The following is a 14,680-nucleotide window of genomic DNA, read 5'->3' on the forward strand; positions in this document are numbered from 1 at the left end:
GTGAAGGAGGCAGTGGGCTTCTAGGCCTGGGTGGGTTGCAGGCGCTGAGCCAGGACATCTCCCAGGCCATACACTGTTTTCCCAGCTCCTTCTGAGCCTCTGAAGTACTACTCCCATCACCTCTGCTTCTTTCCACCAAAGCTCTGAGGGCATGGTCTACAAATAAATGAGCTCCCACAGCAGTGAGTGATGCTGTATCATCCTTTCTGTTGAAGGAAATGCCCAGGGCAGAGATAGGTAAGAGGTACAGGAAGGACAGGGAATGCAAAGGAGAAAATACAGACAAATATGGAAAAACAAGGGCTGGCAGCCAGGTTATTTTTCATAAGTTTTTTATGAAATTAAATGTGGTTTCTGGCTTGGAGAAGGTATAGTGCAAGAGTTGACTGTACATGCTGCTGAATCCCCGTGGGCAAGAGACAGCTCAGGTTCTGTTTGTACTATGGGTAACCCTTCTCAATGGGATGTGGGCTTCTCTTTAACTCACATGCCCACCGGCCTCTGGGTTGGTGGGTCAGTCCTGGGTGCTGGGCCACAGAATTCAGTCCTTATGGCTTCTCACACTCACTTAGGGTAAGGCAATCTTTCTGTGTCACTAATAACAATTCTTTTCCCCATTGTTAGAAAAACCACACAATCCAAACCAAAAAAAAATGGGACCAGGTTCTGGAGTCAACCCACAGCTATATGTGGACTGGTCACGAACCCTGACAGATGTATGCAGTGACTATGGTTTTGTTTTCTCTCCACTATAAACAAACACATCACAAGTGAGGAGGGTGTCCAGCAGCCAGGGGTGTCTAGAGGGGCTGGGAGGCAGAAATGAGTAGGCTCTGGGCTGGACATTTTTGTGCACAGAATTCTACTTCCCACCCTCCAGCGATGCAAGTTGCCTGGCACCAGCAGCTGGGGACTGGGAGCCTGAGGGGCATTTGGAGGGCAGAGGTGTACAGAGCCCAACTTTGCAGAGGCTAAAGGCAGATGGTTTCCTGCCCAGAGAAAAGAGGAGGAGGGATGATTAAATGTCCAGAGAAGAGGGTTCAGAGCGGCCAGTCTTCTCACATACATTGCCCTGGCCAGGGGCTCTGCACTGTGGCTCCCAGGAGGCCCCATAGAAGTCCACGGGGCAGTGGGAGGCTCACTGCTGTGGGCCCCTGCCCCTCTAGCTGGTGTCTTCTGTGCACCAGTAGTAGGGAAGAACCCACAAATGGGGGGCCAAGCAGCTCTCTCACTCAGTCTGTAGCTTCCAGTGTGCATGAGGCAGAGGAGGCCACATGCGCTGGGCCTCAGGGGAAAAGGCTGGAGGCCCACTGCCGGGCCAGGTCCCAAGAGTGCTGCCAGATGGGAAGCTGGCTCACTTGCGGAAGGGTGCCAGCCGGCTGATGCTGTGCCAGAAGGTGGAAGGCTTCCGCTTGGGTTCTGCCAGTACTAAGACCTGTTGCTGGGGCAGGCTGGTGGGTAGTGCCGGGTGCTTCTGGCGTGTCAGGTAGTAGGGCCGGCTGAGGGCTAGGCAGAAGAAAGGGATTGTACGTAGGTGCCTAGGGAGCCGGGTGGCACAGGGCAGAGCAGCAGCCTTTTGCTTGGTAGGGGAGTGGGATAAGGTCTGTCCCACAGGAGGGAACTTCCTATAAGGGCAACCACCTCCAGTGGCCTGGGCCACCCTCTGGCCTGCAGAGCAGATGGACAAGGGACCAGGGACAGTGTGGGTCCTGGAGCTACTCCGTAGCATAGGCCCCAGACCAGGCATTTCACATCTCTGAAGAAATGGGGCTATGAGCTCCTTGGCAGGGGGTTGTATGGAGGCGTGTCAGAAATAGTCCTGCATGGGGAGCTGTGATGTCACTAATGGTACTGCTTTGGGAGACCCACAGGAATCGAGAGCAAAATCAACTGCTCAGACTAAAGCTTTGTCACTGGTGGCCTCACCAGTCCGGGAATAAATATCTAGTGGGCAGTGGGCAGTAGATGGGCCCCAGGTGCTAGCTGGCTTTGCTCTGGGGGTCAGAGAAGAGTTTGATCATGGCTAGGGCTAGGCTGCTGTTAGAAGAGATAGGGTACCATCCACTTACCTTTGGGCTTCCCAGTGGCCTGCTGCTTGCTGGCATTCAGCATGGCTTGTTTTCTCTGCAGCTCGGTGATGGAGAAGCCTGAGAGGAAGAGCCACAAAAAGGCCTCCGCTTACTCTGAGGACTTGGCTGCCTTTCTACGTCCTCCCTCCTCCATCTAATGTTCCTCTTGGCCAGTGCCTCCTGGTATCTGTGTGATCCTCTGGGTACTCTGCACCTCCCATAGGGCCTGGGGTATCAAGCATCTAGTGTCTGTCCTTTCCACTATGGTAGAGACTCCTTTCCCAGACCAAGAGCAGCCAATCTGGTCACTCTGAACATGATGCCCAGGGACCCATCAAGGAGAGAGAAATGCAGTGGGAGGTGCCTTGCTTATGTTGGAGTGGAGGAGGCTTCTCAAAGCCAGTTCCCAAATCCTACTTGAATGGTTTGTGCTAGAAAAGGGCTTTGCTAGGTCTCTGCAGCTGAGCAGAGGGCCCCCACTTTATGGAGTGTGCATGCATATGTGTATATATGTGTTCTGGAAGCAAAGCCTAACAGACCAGGGGGCCCATGCCCCAGGGCTGAAACAAAGAGATGTCCTGGAACCTTGCTAAACCCTGAGGCTCTTGGGCTGTGGGACACGCTGTTTCAAGGCTCTCCTGACCTCACATTCAGGAGTCAGGAGGGCCGGGTGGGCGCTCACAGTGGAGCAAGGCTGAGTAGGGTCTCGCACCTGTCTCCTGGTCCAGCTGCACTTGTTCCCTCTCCCTGGCGAAGGCCTTGAGCCAGCGCTGTTTCTGCTCAGGCTTCCTGGCACACAGCAGGTGACTCTCTCCTGTGGGGCCGCAGAGCAGCCGGAAAGCATTCTTGACACTCACGTGGAGGTCTCTGTCTTTCCCATCTTCCAGATCCACCACCTCCAGGCCATCCATGTCCACTCGGCCCTTATAGTACAGCACATCCCGGCGGAGAAGGTCCTGCCAGAGACTCCGTGAGCTCCTGACCTATCCTGCTTGTAGGGTCCCTCCCAGGCCTCTGAACCACTCCTCACCTCGCACCTGCAATGGGGGCCAGTGGCGGCACCCACTTTCCCAGCAGATGGTGAGCTCATGAGGGCAGAGTGAGTGTGATTTGGCCCACAACTCTGCTGAACCTATAATGGAGGAGCCTCGTTCCTTTGATGAACATTTACTGACTGGCCTGGAGGGTCTTTGGGGTATTCACAGTCTCATGGGGAGGGCCCATGTTCATGATAAAGAAGGGTACCAGGCTTACCAGGCTGGGCCCAGGGCCAGTGCCAGGCAGGTTACATGCACAGGGCCCCTTGGGGCATGTGTTGAGAGAAGTAGAAGCTAATAGTAAAGAAGCAGCAGAAGCAGAGAACTCCAGGGCTCAAGGGGAGCTGAGTTTTGCAGGGAGAGGAGAGGTGGCTTTAGAAGCAAGTAGGGGCTAGATCAGGAAGGAGGGTATTCTCAAAGCACTGGGCCCTGGCCAGATTATAAGGGCCATCCCATGGTCCATGGGCTACTTGGCTCCCTCTGCAGTCACCCTCATCTCGCCCCTACAGACCTGACCAGGGAAGAGCCTGCTCTACTAAAGGTGGGAAAGGAACCACCACTGTGTGGCTCCTTTTCTCTGGCAGTTAACTCCCAGCCCTCAGCTTCACCCCTTCCATCCTGCTCTAAATGGCTCATCCCAGCAGGGCATAGCAACTCTGGTACCTTCTTGCAGTAGATGAGCTGGTGGTCAAAGAGAAAAAACATCCTCTGCTGGCTCTTGGCTTGTGGCTGTGTAACACGAGTCAGCTCCCCCGAGTAGATAAGTTCTGAGCTCCTGACCAGGAGATCTTCCCCCTGGGAGACCCCAAGGAGAGCTGTGAGCTGAATGTACTCAACGCTGGAAGCCCCCTCCACTGGGTCCTGCCTCCCTCAAGAGTTGGGTAGGCTCCCCACTGGTCTGGCCTGCATGTGGCCTCCACTGGCAAGTAGCAAGCAGCAGACCACCGAGGGAGGGGTTGCTCTTGAAGCCCAAGGAAGTGGTGGGGTTACTGGGGGTGATGAGAAGGTCATTTGACCTATAAGTTGCTATCTCAGCAAAATGGGGCCCTGTGACAGCCAGTGGCATGTGTACTTGAAATGTGGCTAATCCCTGCTGAGATTATCATATTAGTAAAAGAACACCAATTTTGAAGACTATATAAAGAATATGAAATATTTCACTAACGATTTTTTGTTGAGTACACTCTGAAATGATACTTTGGATATATTGAATTAAAACATTAAGAAATTTGGGATCCCTGGGTGGCGCAGCGGTTTGGCGCCTGCCTTTGGCCCAGGGCGCGATCCTGGAGACCTGGGATCGAATCCCACATCGGGCTCCCGGTGCATGGAGCCTGCTTCTCCCTCTGCCTGTGTTTCTGCCTCTCCCTCTCTCTCTGTGTGACTATCATAAATAAATTTAAAAAAGTAAAAAAAAAAAAAAAGAAAAAAAAAAAACATTAAGAAATTTTAAAACATTAAAATTAATTTCACCTGCTTTCTTTCTGTTTTGAGATGGCTAATAGAACATATACAATTACCTACGTGGCTCCCATGATATTTTCATCAGATATGATGAAAGTGCTGTTCTCGAGAATAACTAGACCTGGCTAGAAGTCACCCATGAGCCTTGTCTTTTAGGGGCTAAGGAAGTTTTCCCAGCTAACTGTAGTTAATACCTGAAGCCCCATCATCAGACTTCAAACTTTCAGGTTAAGCCCTTCCCCCTTCCGGGTCCTCCTGGGGAATACAAACCACATCCAGGAGTTCTTCACAGCCACTGAGTTTGAGCTAAGTGAATCTGTAGTGGTCTTTAGCCAGGGCTGGGGCTCAGAACCAGTCAACAGGAAAATTAAAAACCCGGAACAAGACAGAGACCATAGTGCTCTGCCCTACCACCAGAGATTCTAATTCCCTATTTCTAGGGTGGGGTCCAGGAACCAGTATTTTCATCACATTTTATGGCTGGTGAGTGGAGGTGAGAGAACAGGATAGGAAGACCTTTGGAGGACAGGAATGTTCCCATTAGGTCAAGCACACTGGGTGCTTTAGAAGACCAGACTGGCAGATATAAGGGGTATGTGCAAGCCAGAATGGAACCAGGAGGCTCTGACCCATGCTTTTGGTCATACTATGGCAGGTCTGAACCCTTCTGTGGGGAGTCCCAGGAGCTAACTAAAACTTGGGGTCTGGCCTGTCCCGCTGGGCTGGCTGGCCCTACTAGGAGCAACAACTATTTCACACATTTGCTCCTCTCTTGACCCTGAAAGGGGCCATCAGGCCTGTAGCTCAGTGCTCAGGTGGGTTGGATGGGGCTGAGGACCAGCTTTCCTGCCACTAGTTCCTATTTGCCAGCTCCCAAGAGCATGGCTTCCTGCTTCGGCTCCTTCCTAGATTGTTTTTAGGGGCAGAGCCAGGGGCCATGCCCCATGGTATTTTCTGAGGTATGGGGCCTTCACCTCCCAGTCCTCTATGGAGCTCTGCCACTGAGCAATCTTGTCGATGTTTTCAAGCCTCCGTTTCCGTTCATTAATGAGCTGGGCCACATTCTTCATGGCATGTAAGGCTGCTTCCACATCCTTGAAATCCCTGGGGCGGAGCAAGATGGGAGAAGGCTGCACTACAGAGAGCAGAGAGGCCCCCCTCCCGCCCCGCCCGGAGCTGCTTCCCTCTGGGGCTCTGTCCATGCACACCTGTCTGGACACAGCAGAACTAAATACTCCACCTCTGTCCTCTTCCCTCATTACAACAGCCCATGACAGTGGGGGCTGTTTTACTGTGTGCCACGGGCAGTGCCGTAGCAGTACCCCCACATTACCTGCACTCAACACACTGGCTGACCTAGGGTATGAAGAGCCTCAGGCGGGTCCCCCACCCCAGCGGCCTCCTACCTGTGCTGGGGGGGCGTGTACTTGAGTAGCTCGGCCAGCTGCAGAGGGTACTTGCAGATCTTCTGCACTGGTGTTAGCAAGAAGCCGTCCAGTGAGATGTCTATCATCTTTTGCAGCAGCCGGCAGGCCTCAAAGAAGTACACGTACTTGCTGAGCTTGGTGAGCCGGGACAGCTCCACACAGGCGTTGGGGTGGTTGTTGCAGTACTCAGAGTAGATCTGGAAATCCGCTTGCTGGGGGCACACAGAGGTTAGGATGGTGACCTCCTGCTCTTTTGGGCCACCCAAGACCCAGCCACAGTGTTGGGAGGAAGCAGGAGCCTCTGCATTTCCTTCAGGAGCTGGGCTGAGAGGGCCCTGGCTCTGCCTACCTACTTCACTGGGCACACACTATATGGAATTAGGCACAGGGATGTGAGTGTTCTGGAAACTCGGGCTTGTGTGTGCCCTGCCACCACCTAGCTTTCTCAGCTGGGCCTTCAGATATTTTGACTATATGTCTGGTTTTTTGATGAAATCAATGATGCTAATAAAGAAGCATTATCAAAGCCAAAAACCAGAGAAAGAGAAGGGAGAGAAAAAAGAGAGGAGAAGGGGAGAGAGAGGAGGAGAGAGGAGACGGGGGGGGGCGGGGCGGGTAGGGAGAGAGAAGAGAAGAGACAGGGAGAGAGAGAGAAGAGAAAGAGATTAAATGGATGCCAGGGTCTATGGCTATGTCCCCTGTAGTGTTTTCATCCTCAGCCTAGCGTCTGGCTTCCTTCACAAAGCTCTGATTTCATACCTGAATGGCTGCTCTGCTACTTTATTCAACACAACATGACAGGTGTGTCTACATTGTGTATCCTGCATGAGACTCACAGTGCCTCCCCCCACCCCCTTTTTTAAAATTCCATCTACCTGGAGCCAGAGGAAGGCCAGGTATTCCCTTTAGTGACTAGGACTTCATGGACTTAGGTGGGGAACGATGGTGACAGCAGTGTGGCTCACTGGTGGGTTGCTGTGACAGTCACACTAGGTAATATGGATAAAGTGCCTGCCCCTCCCTCCACCACAGTTCTGTCTGCTGAATAATTTGGTGCAAATCTCACACTCATTCAGGTGCTCTTATCCTCCGTTGGCTCCTGCTCAGGGAGTCTAAGGTCTCCCTGTCCAGTTCTCCTCCTGCCACTGGAGTGAGATGCCAGGGCCTTTCCAACAGCAGGAAGGAACCCACACTGTCCTTGATGGGCTGGCTGTGGCATCCTCTGCTCCACCCCCCATTTGACTGCCACAGGAGGGAGGCAGTAACATGTGCCTTCGTTACCAGGCAAAGCCAGAAGGAGTCCATGTGCCCAGACCAGTCCAATGAACCTTGGCTAAATGCCCACTGGCATTTAGATCGGAAGTAAGCCCTGAATATTTCACAAATTCCAGTTTTCCCACTGTGTGAGAAAGCCCAGAACCTGTTATGAACAGCTCTGAGGATGCTCAACAGGTGGCCCAGCACAGCCCAGCTCTGTCTTTTCCTTACTCTAGCCCAAGCACATATTTCCAGGCAGATGCCCAGACACCCTTGCTCCAAGGAGCTTCTCTCCCAAACAAGCAGAGACACCGCTAGAACAGTGGGAGGATGAGGGCAGTTGGACAATAGGATGTGGGGCCTGGAAGCTTCTGGAAAAGAGCAGCCAGTTGCTAGGGCTTTAGCCTGCAGGGTCGACTTCTGAGAGGAGGCAGGCATGGGAGAAAAGAGCAGAGGGAGGCTAACGCGTGCTGGGGCCAGGGTGTGTGTGTGTGTGTGTGTGTGTGTAGGGGAGTGGGGACCCCCCAGCAGAAACGGATGGGGCAGGGGGCCCGTCTAGTCGGGAGCGGGGGGCTGAAGCCGGGCTGGGGGCTAGGGCGAGTGGATCTCAGGAGCGGAGTCAGGGCGAGCAGGGGCCGGTCTAGCCCGGGGCCAGTGCTGGCTGGGGGGTGAGGCCTTTGGGGCAGGGCTCCCTCCCGAGCACACAGGGCAGGGGCTCGCCTAGTCGGGAGCAGGGTCCGGGCGGGCCTGCTCACGTGCTCCAGGAAGCAGGCGCCCAGCTCGCTCAGGTGTGGCCGCTCCCGGTTGAACCTCTGCTCCAGGGCTCTCACGAAGGCCTTCTGGCAGCGGTAGATGTCCTCGATGTTCCCGAAGATGGTGCGCAGCTGCTCCTCGCTGAACATGTCGGCGCGCTTGCGGCACTGCCTGATGTAGCCCTGCGGGCGGCCCGCCAGGTGTCTCTCCGCGCCCCGTCACCCCCAGATCTCTCCGCGCCCCATCACCCCCCAGGCCTCTCCGCGCCCCGTCACCCCCCAGGCCTCTCCGCGCCCCCATCACCCCCCCAGGCCTCTCCGCGCCCCGTCACCCCCCAGGCCTCTCCGCGCCCCGTCACCCCCCAGGCCTCTCCGTGCCCCGTCACCCCCCAGGCCTCTCCAAGCCCCATCACCCCATCACCCCCAGGCCTCTCCGCGCCCCGTCACCCCCCAGGCCTCTCCGCGCCCCATCCCACCCCCCAGGCCTCTCCGCGCCCCGTCACCCCCCAGGCCTCTCCAAGCCCCATCACCCCATCACCCCCAGGCCTCTCCGTGCCCCATCACTCCATCACCCCCCAGGCCTCTCCGCGCCCCGTCACCCCCCAGGCCTCTCCACGCCCCATCACTCCCAGGCCTCTCCGTGCCCCATCACCCCATCACCCCCCAGGCCTCTCCGCGCCCCATCACCCCCAGGCCTCTCCGCGCCCCATCCCACCCCCCAGGCCTCTCCGCGCCCCATCCCACCCCCAGGCCTCTCCGCGCCCCGTCACCCCCCAGGCCTCTCCAAGCCCCATCCCACCCCCCAGGCCTCCGCGCCCCGTCGCCCCCCGCCGCGGCCCGTCGGGTGTCTCCCCGGCCCCTGCCTCCCGCCCCGCCCCTCACCTCGCAAATGTCCCGCAGGTGCTTGATGTAGTCCCGCTCGGTGCTGAGGATCTCGTTGATGACGTTGGTCCGCATCTGGTCCCTGCTGCTCTGCGCCTCGGCCCCTGTGTCCTCGGCCCCGCCGTCCCCGGCGCGCACAGCCGCGTCGTCCGCGGGCTCGTCCTGGTTCACCCTCAGCTGCAAGGCAGCGGCGCGTGGGGTCAGCGGGAAACTGAGGCGGGCACGCCCAGCAGCACCCCCTGACCCCCCCTCCCTCCGTCCCGCCTCCCCCTGCCCTGCCGGTCCTGGGCTCAGTGCCGGGAGTGGAGCAGATTCTTACTCCCTCAGGGACTTTGGGAACCGATGCCCGCTGGCACCAGGCCAGGCCTCTAGAGGCTGTGACGGAGGGATGCGGGGTGGAGCCCTTCTGGCACCCCGGACCCGTGGGCAGGACAGGCTAGAGGTTCATCCCCAGGGTCTGGGGCAAGAGAAGCAACGCACCCTGTGTCTCCCCCCTCTGCCCTCTGCCCTCTGCCTGCTTTTTGAGATGGCGCCGTGAGTTCTTCCTTGGAGACCAACGGCTGCCAGACGTAGGCTCTGGGCCCCCTCTCTGGGATCTCCTGTGCTAACGCCTTAACGAGCGCATGCTTCGATTTTCTTGGGTGTAAGTGGCCGTTCCCAGCTCCCAGGGCATCGTGAAAATTAACATGGAGCCGACCCTCCAAACTTCCTGCACAGTGTTTCCTGAGTGCCTGGTATTCAGCTGTGCGTGGTGGCGGAGCGCTAACACGCAGATTCCCTGGGGAGGAATCCACACACCCTCATTTCTGACTCGTTCCTTTCTGGACACCGAGGGCACCCTGGAGGGAGGCATGGGGGCAGGCAGGAGTTGGTGATGGCTCAGCTCTGTGGCTGGCCTTCTGGACGCCTCCCACCCTATCCCCAACCCACAGCCTTGCAGTCCAAGCACCGCCCTGAGGGTGGAGACAGGGAGGGGGACGACCCCAGAGTAGTTCCAAGTTCGCAGTTCTGAGCAGAGCCAGTGGGCATAGGAGAAGCACAGGCGGGTGCCATACCCTCACAAAGCTGGCTGGAAACCAGCCCTCGCCGTCCGCAACACGACCCCACCACCACTCTCTGTTGGTGGCATCCATTACTTCGATGACATCCCCAGCTTTGAAGCCCAGTTCCTGGTCATCCATGGTGACATGGTCCCAGAGCGCTTCAGCACAGACCACACTGCCATCACTGATGAGCTGTGGAGAGAGCCACAGACAGGCAGATCAGTGACTAAAGCTGCCATCGACCTACTCGTGGGACAGGGTGCTCCTGCCGCCTGCCCTCTGACCCTTGGAAGCCCTGCAGAGGGGAGCCTGACTCATGTTTACAGAGGAGTGAACGGAGGTTCCCTCTGAGCCAGTCACCCTTCAGGGGACAGGACTATGCCCTGGGCATGGCTACACGGCAGGGCTCACGATGAAGGCTGAAGTGAACTTGACCACTAGAACCCTGGTGAGCCGCAGAATCTGAGAGGCAAGCACGTTACTCCCCTGCACAGGGCACACCTTCCTCCCAACCTCCCGGGCCAGTGATTAAATCGTTGCTCTCAGTTTCATTTGCCATCTCTGCTCTGTGATGCTGTGACTGAGCTCAGCAAGCTGCATTTCTTCTGTGCCACTGCCCCATTAGGTTCTCCTAATGTGGCACTGGAGGGGACCACAAGGCTGGAGGGAGAAGGGGCTTACTCCCTCCCGCTGGCTTCTTGTGGACTCGCACACCTGTGAGTTCATCGGGCAAGAACAGTGCTACTCCTCCAGGCACAGGGGCGCGCAGCCTTCACAGTCGCTGGATCTGGTTCGCAGTGGTTTTGAACACTTGCGGAACCAGTCTCATGGCCCTCCCCGCTGCCCCCACCAGCTCCATCTAGCTGAGCAGTACCCATCCTTCTGTCCGAGGTCCCAAGCCCCACAGGATCCTCAGCTTTAATTATTCCAACTCCTTTCCTTTACTCCCCAGCCCTAGGTGAGGTAGGTACATCTTGCAGCTGCTGCCTCTGTAACAGATACCTCAGGCTTGTTCTTGTGACTTGGTTATGGAGTCAAGCACTTTATACCTGGCTCACAATTCTTTATATTAATTTCTTTCTGATGAAATAATTTGGTGTGTTTCCTTCCTCCCACACAGTAATGGACCTCCCATCAGGAGGGATGGTCCCCTGCCCCGAGGGGCAGGGACATGGGACTCCCTCCCTCCCCCATGCCCCAAGCAGCCTTGTTCTTAGAGCTCCATTTCTTGTTAGGCTGATGCCTGCCTTCCTATCATGTGGGCTCAGTTTCTGCTCCATGAATAATGAATGGCTCTGGGGCTTATGACAAGAGGAGGGCGCAGGTTGGGGGCTATACTAGAGGTGAGATCCCTGCCGTTCTCTGCTAGGACCAAGTGTTGGCTCTGGCCTTCACAGCCACAGGGTGGCTCTTTGGCAGTCAAGGCCTCAGAGCATCACCAGTCAGACCCTGTACACTATTTCCTTCTCTGAGCTGCTTGCCCCTGTCCCTACTCATGAGTGAATCCTCCCTTGGCTTCAGGTCCAGTGGAGCCTTCTCTGGGTGTTCCCAGGGCAGCGTGTGTGCTGCTATTCCTCAGACCAAAATGGGACCAGAGCAGGGCTGTAGCAGGACTGTCTGGGTCTCCAGCTGAGAGTTCTAGTAGCTAGGAGGTCTCCCCGAGTCCCCAAATGGGCAGGGTGAGGGGTGGGGTAGGCTACTCGGGTACCACAACCCACTCAGGCCTTCCTTCAGGGTAGGGCCTGAGTAAGCACATTCAGAAACCTCCAGTTCATGTTTTCTGGGGATTAAACCTGCTCTAAACCCTGATGAAACCACTCCTCAGAATGATCCATAGCCTATTGTACGTGTACTCTCACATGCGACAGCCATTCAGGAGCTGCAGATTCCTGATGCCCACCCAGGGACCCTGGGCACCAAGCACTGGGTTATTTCTGGGGGACTGCATGCCTCTTCAAGGGACCATGGCACTCACCCCTGCTAAAAAGATCTACTACAGGCATGGCCTCTCCTGCAGGAAGGCCCAGCCCCCCGGATCAAGACCTCCTGGCTGCAATATGAACAAGATGAGACAAGAGGACTCAGCGAGGCCACATGACAGTGCCTGCTGTACCTAGGGAGCAGGCACTAGACTAGGCAGCCCATAGCTGGCACTCTCCACACAAGCAGGCCACCACCACTAGCCTCCAAGGATCTTGCCTGAAGACAAGGAAGAAACAGAGTACTCGAGGGTGGTGTGGGTGGGCCTGTGAGAATATGGGATGCAGATGAATGTCCTCTTTCAGGGACAGTGATCCCAGGTAAGCAGGTGCATCATAACAGAAGGTATGTGTGACCATGTGTGAGTGTGAGCATAAGGACAGAGGGTGTGTGTGACCTCAGGCAAGTGTGTCATCACAACGGAGGGAATGTGTGACTATAGGCTACTTGGGTAGCTTTGATCCTTGAGAGGTAGGTATTCTGAGACCCCCTCATCCTGCACACACACATGCACCTGCCAACACACATTTATACACTCACTAATGGCACGCTACACTTTGATCTCTCAAGAACAGTCTGCCATACTGCAGGCGAACGCTGTCCGTCCTAAGTTCACACCAGCTGCACAGGCAGGTGTCCAGGACATCATGGAGGCTGCCCCTCACTGCCAGAGCTCAGGCAGGGAGGATGTAATGCAGACATAGCCCATGCAGCCCAGCTTCCCACCATTTCCCATCCCAGCTTGGGCCCTACTAATATTAACCAGGTCAGGTGTCTCCTCCTAACCCCAGGTTCTCTCAGATGAGCCCTCTTGTGTGGCCCAGTGCCTCCTCCTGCTGCTTTCTCTGCCAGCCCTTGCAGAGAGGTACAGATCCTGCTCAGGTGGTTTCCTATACAGCTGCAGAGGAAGGACTCTAGGTATGAGACAAAGAGGTAGGGCTCCCTAGAGAGACCGAAGTTCTGGGCACCTTTATGGACAAGCCCTCACATCTGCCTTGTCCAGTCATCCATCCAGAAGCCCTTATTGGTGGTGGGGGCAGTCACCTTTGTCACTTCCTTGTTCCAGTACCTTGCTGTGCACAGGAGGTACGTGACAGAGACACAGCTGTGAGTAACTCCCTGTGCTTTGGTTCCGACTGATGAACAGTGACAATGTGCTCTCCCTGGGCCACACAGCTCCTTGATAGCTCCACAAATGGGAGCACTCCGTCAAGTTAGAGCAGTGACATGAATCATTTCTGTGATGTCACCAAGACAAAATATAGCTCCAAGAGGTCAGAGATGCATTCTACCTCCAGGACAGGCCAGAGGCCACCAGGGCCCTCACTGGACGAGTTTCTGGGCAGAAACTCTGATGCTCCTTGTCTGATGTGCAGCTGCATGGAAGCCCAGATTCAAGTCCAGCAGGCTGAGGGGCAGGATTTGCATGCTCTTTTTTGGCCGGGCAGCAGAAAGCACAAGCTGGCTGTGAGACAGGGGATGTTTAGGTGCAGGCAGGCAAGGAACTGCTCTGGGGTGGGGGGCAGGAGGCAGGGGGCAGGATCCACTGCTGTACCCTAGAGAATGTGACAGGTTCAGGAAGCCAGGCTTGGCCTCAAGGTCCCCCTGATGACTACCCACCACCTTGCCCACCCTGCCCCACCTCCTCCTCTCTCTCACGCATGCTGGTGGAGGATTCCAGTCAGACAGTCTGGGAAGGAATGAGGCTCAGCTCCTTTGGGTCCCTGTACAGGAGGGGATGGGATATCCAGCATGCCTACCTTGGAGGGGTGCAGAAGGGGCTCTGCCTGTAGTGGGGGCAGGCTGATGGAGACACCTAAGACTGAAAATGGGGAAAGCAGCTGCAGATGACATGTAAAGAGGAGCCGACTCATCTTCCCAGACATTTTCCACCCCGTCCCTCTCCCACACAGTCACATGTACAGTTTCCAGACAAGCGCACAGCCGTGGCCACAACAGCCTCTGCTGCCTCAGGTGCACGGAGATGCACCATTTAGCCCTACACACACCGCACATGGCACCAAGGGCAGGTGGAAAGGCCTGCGGCACCCGTGTCACCATGCCCTGAGTCCCCCGCAGGCCTGGCCTCAGTCCCCGGGGCCGGTGGGGGAGGCGTCCCAGGGTGGGTCTGGTGCGGGCCTCAGGGGAGCGGCCCCTGGGAGGCCGAGGCCGAGGAGGCCGGAGGGGATGATGCGCGGCGGCCGAGGAGCGCAGCGCCCGCGCCACTCACCACTGCGCGGTTCCCCGCGGCGCCCCGGCCGGCGGTCAGCGGAAGGCCAGCAGGAAGGTCAGCACGACGTTGATGAGGACCAGGAGCGCCAGCACGGCGAAGACCACCGCGCGCTGGGCGCCGGGGGGCAGGTTGCAGCGCAGCAAGGCGCGCAGGGCGCTCCCGGGGGCCGCGGGGCGTCGCCGGGACTGCGGGACCCTGGCCATGGCGCCCGGCCTCCCGGCTCCGCGCGGCCCGGAGATCCCGCGGCGACAGGGCGGGAGCCGGGCGGCCGGGACCGGGGGGGGGGGGGGGGGGGGGGGGGGGCGGAGCCGCTGCGCTCGCCCGGCCCGGGGCTTCTCGGCTCGGCCGCAACGTGCGCGCGGCGTCGCCAGCCCCCGCAGCCCTGGCAACCGAGCCCGCCGCGTGGGCGGGGTAGCCGGGGAGGAGTAGCCGGGGAGGAGGGAGGAGGGAGGCCCGGGAGTCCGCGCGGCCCTGGGCGCCTCTGGGCGCCTCTGGGTGGTGGGCGGTTGGGGGGACCTCGACGCGCACCCGGCGGT

The 14,680-nt window shown here is 57.4% G+C and overlaps 1 protein-coding gene across 3 annotated transcripts; it reads right to left on the reverse strand.

Moving 5' to 3' along the window:
* Window positions 1-315: 315 nt before the first annotated feature.
* Window positions 316-14,259, reverse strand: ARHGEF4 (Rho guanine nucleotide exchange factor 4). Of its 3 annotated transcripts, XM_055316391.1 has the most exons (11): window positions 14,142-14,156; window positions 13,672-13,733; window positions 9,944-10,123; window positions 8,889-9,065; window positions 8,010-8,189; window positions 5,977-6,209; window positions 5,545-5,674; window positions 3,770-3,901; window positions 2,782-3,025; window positions 2,070-2,147; window positions 316-1,506 (listed from the first exon to the last, which is right to left on the reverse strand). In XM_055316391.1, the coding sequence occupies exons 3-11, from the start codon at window positions 10,067-10,069 to the stop codon at window positions 1,355-1,357; spliced, it is 1,452 nt and encodes a 483-aa protein (XP_055172366.1). In that variant the 5' UTR covers window positions 10,070-10,123; window positions 13,672-13,733; window positions 14,142-14,156; the 3' UTR covers window positions 316-1,354. The 3 variants fall into 3 exon arrangements, with proteins under 3 accessions (XP_055172366.1, XP_055172365.1, XP_055172364.1); XM_055316390.1 differs by lacking the exon at window positions 13,672-13,733 and having other exon boundaries at window positions 14,142-14,259; XM_055316389.1 differs by lacking the exon at window positions 14,142-14,156 and having other exon boundaries at window positions 13,672-13,919.
* Between the last annotated feature and the right edge of the window lie 421 nt (window positions 14,260-14,680).

The sequence above is a fragment of the Nyctereutes procyonoides genome, unplaced genomic scaffold, assembly GCF_905146905.1.
Source record: "Nyctereutes procyonoides isolate TBG_1078 unplaced genomic scaffold, NYPRO_anot_genome, whole genome shotgun sequence".
Lineage (NCBI taxonomy): Eukaryota > Metazoa > Chordata > Mammalia > Carnivora > Canidae > Nyctereutes > Nyctereutes procyonoides.